The sequence below is a fragment of the Pterocles gutturalis genome, unplaced genomic scaffold (assembly GCF_000699245.1).
Source record: "Pterocles gutturalis isolate BGI_N339 unplaced genomic scaffold, ASM69924v1 scaffold4052, whole genome shotgun sequence".
NCBI lineage: Eukaryota > Metazoa > Chordata > Aves > Pterocliformes > Pteroclidae > Pterocles > Pterocles gutturalis.
The window spans coordinates 1-10274 of NW_010115081.1; the positions used below are offsets into that span (position 1 = coordinate 1).

At 40.5% G+C, this 10274-nt stretch overlaps 1 protein-coding gene across 1 annotated transcript; it reads left to right on the plus strand.

The window, feature by feature from the left end:
• Positions 1–38: 38 nt before the first annotated feature.
• Positions 39–6182, plus strand: FAM210B (family with sequence similarity 210, member B; the record flags this gene model as incomplete). The annotated part of the gene is made up of 3 exons (XM_010075031.1): positions 39–110; positions 4388–4560; positions 5966–6182. Coding segments are annotated over 3 exons (462 nt in total), but the record flags the coding sequence as incomplete, so codon positions are not given.
• Positions 6183–10274: the final 4092 nt, after the last annotated feature.

Below are 10274 nucleotides of genomic sequence, written 5' to 3' on the forward strand. Positions count from 1 at the left end.
TCGTCACCGTCCCCCACGCTTTGGGTTGCGGTCCCTGCTTTGCCCGGGCTGGCCGCGGCCCTTCGTTGCCTGTGGTAACGCTGCGATATGCCGCCGGCACTTCCGCTAAGGTAGGTGGGCGGTGGGTGCCTCCGTGAGGTAATTCGCTGTGTGAGGGGGCAGCGCGGGCTCAGGGCCCACCTCTGAGGGAGATGGGTTGGTGGGGAGCGGATCGTAGCTTTGATTAAAGCCCAAGTTGTCCTCGCCTGGAAGTGTTTTCTAGCTTTGGAGGGTGTTTTCAAGAGGAGGGGTTCCCCTGGCCTGTAGCGGTGGTGGTGGGGGGATGTTTTCCCTGGGGGCTGCAAAGTTTGAGCGCTTCAGGTGAGTCGTGAAGAATAAATAAACAGCTTTTCAGTCATTCACACACACACGGAGAAGTCCGGGTGTTCCTGGTGGCAGTGGCTGAGAGGGTTTTCTTGAAAGTGCCACGGGTTTCAGCCCTGAGAATGGCAGTGAGACACCTGCAGAGAGAGAGGTCCCGGGCCTGGCTCTGAGCCTTTTCCTTAGCTGAGAGGTGACAAACGTGCCCCCGGTTCATGGTGTGTTTCACTGTGCATTCTGTTCATTTTTTGGAGATGGGAAGGAAAAACTTCTCAGAATTTGTACCATTCATTGTACTGGTTTTAAATTTGAATTGTCTCAGGCAGAAAAGCAAGTGAAGGCCTCGCACATAGCTGGTTTTTGCACTGCAGTAGACTATTCAGTCATGTTTATGTTGGATTTCTGTAGGAGATGGGGACGTGCTTTATACCTGCTTGTGCCAAGATTGTGCGTGTGAGCTTTCCATACAAAGCCTCATTTACAGTTTAATTTCTGCAGCTTAATTTTCAGGTTTATTTTTGTAACCTCATTACAAAGCATACCATGATGTTTCAGATTTGTTTTCATGCTTTAGTTCATCCAGAAGCTGAATCTTTGTCTAAACAATGGGAATAAAATTGTCTTTCCAGCAAAAATATTGTAGCAGAATCGTATGTAAAATAGGTGGCTTTCTTTGCTAAGTTGTATGTTATTCAGGACATGACTGTACTCCAGATAATATCTGTTGAAGTGGAACTTTTTTAACATCTTGCTTCAATACCATTCAGAAATTACCTGGCATGTGAGCCTGAGAGCATTAGTGAATTGAAATGTACTTGGATGATGTGTACAAGCTATTTTTCAGTCCTTGTGATCCATCTTGCAAGCATGGCTGTAAGCCCCAGAGTTCCTCTGAGGCTTATGTGTCTCTGTAGATACAGCTCCTGTTCTTACAGCAGCTATCTGAATAAAATCTTAATGTTTGGCTCCTTAAATTGATAGTCTAATAGTACCTTCTGCCAAAAACTGTCCTAACAATTCAATCAACATGACATGATTAGTCAAGAATACTCATCTGTTCAACAGTGTGATTTTCTTAAAAGCCAAGTATGGTTTGAATAGTATTTTACAATTTAATAGCTTACAGTGAATTTTTCATCCAAAGAAGGATGCTCATTATCTATTTCTATTTGTATTTTTACAGTTATCATTTGAAAAGCTAGAAATCTACAAAAAAATGTAGTAGAGTGTGCAGGATAGTACTTGAAATACAGGTATTTGATACATAGGGATTTCAAATGTTGCTAACACTGTAAGAAGTTGCTTAAAAAGAGATGATAAAGATCATTGCTGCAGTAAGTAAATGTAGGAAATTTGTAAGAAGTCATAACCTTAGAAGAAAAAAAGCATGTTATGTGTTGTATACTTGTTGGTTCTACACTACGTTCTAGCTCACTTGATGGTTCTAGATCAGTTTCTAGATCACTTTATGGGTCTATGTCCCTGATCAGGTTCTAGAGCCCATTCTAGGTCACTTGCCTGGTTCTAGGTGTGATTCTAGAGAGCTTCATTGTTCTGAGCTCATTCTAGAGCTCATTCTAGATTGCTTCATGATTCTAGAGCTCATTCTAGAACATTTCATGGTTCTAGATCGTTTTCCAGGCTGGCTTAGGGCTCCATTGGGTTCTGAGGGGGGAGGACCTGGTTCAGGCAGCTGTTTTGGCTTCTCACCAGGATTTGGAATACTTGCTGATGGTAAGAGCAGTCTCGCTGGGGTTTTTGCTTTTCTTATTTTTTTGGCTCACATGCTTTTTTTTCTTATTTGTGGCTCTTTTGAATTGAAGGCCTGTAGGATCATCCCATGAACAGCAGCTCTCTCAAGTTTCTAGCATGCTGGCTCCTCCTGCCTCTGTGGACATTCTTTTCGCTGCAGGCCCAGAAGGCCAACGGGATCCTGGGCCGCATCAAGAGAAGTGTGGCCAGCAGGTCGAGGGGGGGATTCTGCTCCTCTACTCTGCTCTCATGAGACCCCACCTGCAGTGCTGTGTACAGCTCTGGGCCCCCCAACACAAGAAGGATGTTGAGCTGTTGGAGCGTGTCCAGAGGAGGCCACGAAGGTGATCAGAGGCTGGAACACCGCCCGTATGAGGACAGGCTGAGAGAGTTGGGGTTGTTCAGTCTGGAGAAGAGACGGCTCTGGGGGAACCTTATAGCGGCCTTCCAGTACTTGAAAGGGGCCTACAGGAGAGATGGGGAGGGAGTTTTTACAAGGGCATGTAGTGACAGGATGAGGGGTAATGGATTTAAACTGGAAGAGGGCAGATTTGGACTAGACGTTAGGAAGAAATTCTTTACTGTGAGGGTGGTGAGGCAGTAGCCCAGGTTGCCCAGAGAAGCTGTGGATGCCCCATCCCTGGAGGGGTTCAAGGCCAGGCTGGATGAGGCTTTGAGCAACCTGGGCTGGTGGGAGGTGTCCCTGCCCATGGCAGGGGGTGGCACTGGATGGGCTTTAAGGTCCCTTCAAACCCAAACCATTCTACGATTCCATGATTTACCCTCTAGTATTAAAACTGCTTGGTTTAAGCAATAAAAGATTTCTTTTTCTACTGGACATTTTTCTTTCTTAGTAAAGTTTCAGTTTCTATTCTGCTTTGGCTCATAAGCCAAAAAAAAAAAAAAAAAAATAACATTATCCATTATGTTTGAAAACTTTAAAAATATGAGAAACAGTACAAGTTCAGTCGTGCAATTCCCTAAATATATATTTGTGGATCAGCATGATTTCCTGTCAAAATGAAGTACAAAGTAACAAAAATTATTATTAAAAAGACAAAAAACAGCAGCAAACATAGTTTTTTGGGGGTGTGGTAGGTATGATTAAAATCACTGATTAAAGCAAGTTCATCCTACCATGTGTTGTATGAGGAGCTCGGGTTGTATCCTAATTTACAGTCTCTCCAAGTCCAAGGATTAATCAAAAGTATTTTTCTTCTAATTTATGTGCCTTGGAACCAATCTACAGTAGGACAAAGTGGTGGCTGTACCTGTCCTGTGGGCAGCAGTGGCCTTTTGTCTGGCTGTCATACTGTCACAGCTGTTGCTGAATTCAGATGAAAAGAAAGGATTCCTCTAATCTTTCCTGACAGCCACGCACTAATTAAAGAAAAATCCTGAAGTCTTTGTGGAAACATTTTCTTTCTCCAGTTAGTATTTCTTCTGTGGCAAGTATGTGAGGTTTCCAAAGGTTGTCTTGTCACTAGCAGTGTATATGCACTTCTTTGCCTGCGTTGCACTATCAGGTTGCTTTGGGGTATATTTTGCTATGAAGTTCTGCACTTTAAATTTACCCAGATAAAAAGATGCCAGTAAATTTTACTATGACAAACGTTTTCAGTGAAGTTAGGCTATTTACACTGGCACTGGCATGTCAGTGTAGCTGTTGTTTACACCATGGCAACAGTACTGCTTGTTGCTGTCAACAGTAGCGGTTCCCCAGTTCTTCCTGTTTTCAGCTGATCTACAGAGGGTGTTTTATAGGAACTTAAATGTTGGACCTCTTCTATCAGTAAGTTAGTAAGCCAGTGTCAATCTGGTATCGTGTAGGCTTCCAGTGCCATCAGCTGCTTAGCCCTTGAAGAAAAATGTATGTTACAAGAATTCACTCTAGCTGAGCAGTGGGTGTAAGCAAAGATCTCTCTGGCATCTCAGTCTCACCTCTCAAGAAACTGTGTGGGTGTGCCTTGGCACACGTTTTGATCCAGTGGAAGACCGAGACTATAATAACTCTTTTTCATTATGAAACCTGGGTTGTGTAAGAACTTGCACTGAACTCGGTGCATCCCTTCTATATGAATAGTTGGGAGAAGGGAGCTTGCGTGGGCTCAGCCACAGGCCTCTGCTATCGTGATGGGAAAGAGCAAAAGTGTGTTACTCTGTTTCCCAAAGCATTCTGAACAGCACTGTGTGCAAGCCACTTCTTTCATTATTTCAGATCAGTTCAACTGACTATTGTGCTCAATGCTAATAAATACTTTTGTTTTCTTTTTAGGATTCTGGTCTATCCCCCGAAAAGGCAGCCACAGACCCCAGGGGTGAAAGCAAGAAACTCAACAAATCCCAGCAACTGAAACAAGTTTTTAAAGAATATGGTGCTGTAGGGGTTTCATTCCATGTTGGAATTTCATTAATATCTCTAGGAATCTTCTACCTGGCTGTGTCAAGGTGAGGTTTGTAGAGTTGTCTGTAGCTTCTAGGTAATGGTTTAGGCAAGAAAAAAAACCTTCCCATTGTGCTTATTTCTGGAAGGAGACGTACTCTGTGCCTGTTTGATCTATAAACAGTAATCTTCTGAGTTTTGAGTAAAGATGGATCCATAAATGCATCTAATCTCCCTTCAGGCATGAGAAAAGATGGATGTAAATGGTTTTTTAGCATAGGTTTGCAGTTCGTGGTGGGCAGGTGAAAACAGCAGAGTAGAGGCTGCACCAGAATAACTAGCCAGATGAGAGAACTTATTTTTGTTCTGCAGAGATACCGTTTGTTTTCAAACAGTAGCATGGTCTGTACAGATAGAGCCATGCAAAAGTGCTGGAGTGTAGAGATAAATTTATTTTCCTGGGAGTTGAACTCAGTTTCTGCAGCTGTAACTGCAGAAGGGAATGGCCACTGAAACAGGGTTAGACTAAGAAAGAAAATACTAGGTAACAGTATAGGAGTCAAGAGAGAAGTTGTGTACGTGGCTTCTGGTGGGAATGCATCAGTTACAGATATGTCTGTTGAGCATGAGGTATTTCAACTGAGGAAACAGGGGAAGACATTGTTTCTGAAAATATTCCCTGCTGCTTACTCTTGACCTCAGTGGGAATATGTGAATCCTTGATTTCTCTCATTTACTGTATTGTGGCACAGACCAACAATGAAAATTTTTTCCTTCAGGTATGATTTAGCTCCGTTACAAGATCCTATACTGGCAAGTGAAAGGGGAAAAGTTAGAGTAACAACTTCTTTTGGAAAATTACTCTAAACATAGGAACCTTGATGAAAGCCACTGTGTCTACAGAGGATTAAAATATTAATGGATTTAGTGTATAGCGCTTATTTGAGATCCATAATTATTATCCTTCACTTGCTAGATTTTAGGTAAGATACTTGTCACGTTAACAGCTTTGTACTCCTCTGTTAGAACACTCTAAGCCTAAAAACAGGTACCTGATTGGGTTTGGGCTGATCTATTATTTATGTGATAAATTTCATCAAGACACCAAATAGAAGCAGAGAAAAAGATTCTTTTGTCAGAAGTTTGAGCATGGGGCTGAATATTCTCTATGCACAGCCATACAGCTGTAAAACTAAGAACATATTTGACTTCACAGGGAACTTGTCAATTTAAGAAAAAAAAATGTGCACCTGAAAATATTGCATGTGTTGTTGCTACAGAAGTAACTTGAGCTGTTACTGCTGAAATAATTCAGTTTTTTAATTATTGAACAACATCTAGATTTAAACATAAATTCCAGACTTGGAAATATGCCATGTTAAATTCCTTGAAAAAATAGCACTTTAATTTATATTCTTTAGCATGCAACCTTAAAATAAACTAAAAACCTCCTGTTTTCTTTTTCCCCAGTGGTGTGGATATGACTGCAGTTCTCTTCAAACTTGGTTTCAGTGAATCATCGTTGCAATCTAAAATAACTGCTGGCACAAGCACATTTGTGTTGGCATACGCTATTCACAAATTGTTTGCTCCAGTACGAATCAGCATTACTATAGTTTCTGTGCCATTTATTGTCCGATACTGCCGGAAGATTGGTTTCTTCAAACCCCCTGCCCCAAATCCATGATGATTCCTTACTGGTTTTGACTCTGTTTTTTAAATGTTCTATATCCATGTAGCTTTTCAGATTGCTAAATTTCTTTAAAGGACTTATTTGGATTCATGTTAATGCTGACCTCCTCTTGCATTTCTTACTTGTTCTTTCAGGTGAATGTTACACTGTGAAAAGTGCTGTCCTTACCTTCTTTCCCTTTTATCACCTCTTCTTTAGAAAAACCTGTTAAAATGGTATCTGGTTCCCACTGGAAGTGGTAATATAAATGCTTGACAATGAGCAGTCTCTTCAGAACACACAGTTCTGGGTCTTTATAATCTAGCTTTTTGGGCCTTATTTTTTTTCTTCTCAAAATAGAGCAGTAGCTTTAGTTTATTACTGTGTAGTAGGGAAACAGAGTAAGATTCTCTTCCTAATGGCCTGTGGAATAAACAACATTCTAATATCTGAATAATTCTTTTGATAAGTGTATATATTGGAATCTGAGGTGGTAGGTGGGTGTTTCTTTTGTTACAAAAGGCATATATTATGACCCCAGCCTTACACTACAACACACATGCTGAATGAAGTTGGAGTACTCCTCTGCTTAATTATTGCACAGTGATAATTGTTTTAGCCAGAATAGGCGATGCAGCTCCTTTGTTGGTGCTCCCATGTTTCAAGATTTTGTTTGAAAATGTGCTTTATTTATAGGCTAGGAACTAGCCTTACTAAAGTCCTTTTTTAATTATTTTTTTTTATGCCTATAGACTCAGAAGGAATCCTGAGTCTACTGAAATCAGTGTAACCAGAATTACCTCCTATGTGAACGTATTCCAAAGATCATCAAGTCAGACACAAGGTATCTGTGGGTTTTTAATTTGAGATCTGGCTTTGTACTGGAGACACATTTTCATCTGAAAACTAGCCCTAGCAGCTTTTTGCTCCTGTGGGTGAAATTCAAATCTGCACTTGAAGTCCAGACATTACAATTCACAGCTTCTCAAGAGCAATTCCTGTGCTTTTGTCCAACAGACTGGTGAATGTACTAATTAAAGGTGCATTTCATTTCCTTATTTGGACACTATTCCTATTAGAATGTAGTTCCACATGCATATATTCACATACCACCTTTCAGTTAACCTAAAGACCAGATCCCAAAACTAGGTAGTCAATGTAACATTCTGTGGTAAACCTGGGTTTCAGACTTAGGACTGTGCTTCTGTGAGATAGCTTGAGCCAGAAGCATCAGTCTTTTGGACTTGTTCCTCCTTCCAGGTCTGCTCTTTTTACAATGTCTATCTCCCTGTGCTTTGTGGCTCTGACACAGATTTGTTCATACCAGAATCTGATAGCAGGAAATTACCTGGTGACCAGAGTAATTTTTTTTTTCTGAAGTTTAGTGAATTGAGAGGAAGTAATCATGTAGTTAGGAGGAGAGTTTGCTGAGGGGAAAAAAGGAGGAACAAGTGATTTCTTTTTCTTATGAGCAACCTAATAACTCCATGCATTAAATTGCACCCTAATTTCTTTCCTGTTCAGAAAGTCCAACCTGTAGGCTGGCTGGATGCTCTAAGGATCCTCAGGCTCACCAGTGAGCGAGCAGAGTTTGTGCTGTAGAAAGAGGAGTCCCAGCCACATCTATCCTTGTACCTCTGTAGTATTGCTACCCCTTGGTTAATCAGAGGTTTTCTCTGCAACATGGAAAACTGGAAGAGATGTAGTTTACTTCCTCTGCCCTGTGGAAGGAAGGTGATATTAGAGCCTGCCACCTGAAAACAAAGATCCCCTTGCCAAGGGCTTGGTCTCAGTGGGGCTGTGCTGTTAGTCCTTATGAAGGTTTAGTGTCCTAAGATGGAAACAATTGCAGCAGTGAGCAGGTACTCATGCTAGAGATTTGATATATAATGCAAACATAACCATACATGGTGCATATGTAAATTACATAGTTAAACACTGCTCAAAATATGAGGCTTAGGGGCAGGACCTACTGCAAAGCAGCCTTGCAGCATGGCCAGCTGACAGCTCCCATGGAAGCAGTGTCACTAGCAGAGCTTATGTCATGCACAGCTGCTTGGCTTACTTGTTAAATGTGGAGCCAATGCTCTGCTGCTTCATGTACCCATGTGGGCAGGAGGAAGGGCTGTCAAATTCATTTTGACTACTTGCTTATTTAAAAAAAAAAAAAGACTGGATTTTTCCCTATTTCATGACTGCTTTGCAGTAGGGCTGCTAAAGCTACCCTCTTGTTCCAGGTACCAGCTTCAGCTTGCTGCTGTGGAACAACCTCTAGTTAGAGCATAAGTTTCTAATCAGCTTATCCCTCAAGGAAGCTCTGCCTTTACCCTTGACTAAGCTGTGTGATTATACCTGTTATGTGGATGGAAGCTTATTGCTGAGTGTTTGATAGGTAAAACCTGCAGAATCTACACAGCAGTTGAAGGGTTACCACAATATGACAACATGCAACCAACAGTAACTTTCTCTGATCTGCTACATTCCAGAACAGCTAGAGTCTTTTATAGTTTGCGTGCAGGCAGTATTTCTTAAGCCCAAGTAAAACTTGCATTTTTCTTCTCCTGTTCACAGAAGCCTTTTTGCATTTTCCTACGTGCACACTTTTTGTATCAGTTTATTGTAATGTTCCATTACCAAGGATAACAAAAGAACTCCAGAATAATGACAAGGTAGCCTTGTTTTCTTCATTTAATCAGTCATTTCTGATAACTATGTTTTGTCCTGAAGTTGAGAGAAAAAAAATATTCAAGCTTTTTCTTTTAAAATAACTCTGTAAAAAGTAGGAATCATTTAAAGCAAATGCACCTAAAAGTCATTAGAAGTCACCAGCACTAAGTAGATTTTCTTGGAGTAAAGAAACAGAGTTTCATTTAAGTACAGAACAGAGTACATGTTAAGATAAACATGGTTGTATAAACTACTGGTAATTTGTTTAGATTAAGTTTTTTTGCAAAGTGTATTTTAAATTAATTTGAGAATATATTTTGAATTCTAGAATACTTGCTTGTAAAAGGATCATTTTTTAAAATGGTTTGTAAAATAGTGAAGATGACTTTAAAGTCTTATAAAATACAATAAATTGCTTTCTCTTAGTTCGTTTGAAGTGTTTTACTGGAAAATGATTTGTACATTTTCTTGGTGAAGGGTCTGACCCTTGCTACATTTTAGGGAATAAAATTTTACAACACCAAATGTTAACACTAGTTTTATGTCCCATTTGATAACAATACTTTCCAGACATTTCTCTTAGAAGTGCTTTCAGACCCTAGTGTCTTTGAATAAATCCATTAAAAAAAGAAGCAGGCCTAGGTTTAAAGGGTTGTGGAAAACCCACAAGATAAGTAGCAATACATCTGGTACTTACCTTGTTATCCTGTGCTGTGATTGTAGAATACAGTAGATCTTCTTTGTGGTACTAGCACTTAGAGCAACAACTTTATTCCAGCTCCCTTTTTGACAAAGGTGGGAAGTTAACTTATTTTGTGATCATAGACAAGGAGTCAAGCTGTACTGATGGGTAAAGAGAAATGGTTAAGCCCAGGGAAGTGATAAATGCCATAAGGAACCTTGCCATGCTGGTGGCAGTATATAACAAGTCTTTATTTTTAGAGTTGAGTGCTCACATTTAAGACAAATTAGAGACAAAAATAACACACATCATTTTTAGGACACTTGGAGAAATGCATTCACCTCACTCAGTTTCAGATTACACCACAGTTCTGATACCCTTAGCAGCCCAATAAGACAGAAGGCAGGTATCCCCAGAATATTGCACTGTTCAATAAGCTAGAATCACAACTTCCTCTTGTTGTTGGAACAATGAACCATTACCAGGACAGACCACATCATAAGAGCCTTGAACAGCTTAATACTTACATCAAACCTGGCCCACATGTAACTGGATTTCAAGTATATTAAGTATTCCACAACTCCAGCTAAGAGTCAAATAATTTTACGCTGCAGTTAGAGTTTAAGACAACAGCCAACTCAAAGATCCATGCTCCAGTTGCCATCGGATTCCAAGACCTGCTTTTCCTATTGTAAGCATTACAGTAGTCAGAATACAAGACTCCTTTTGTTGATCCCATGAGGTTACCCCTGCTAAAA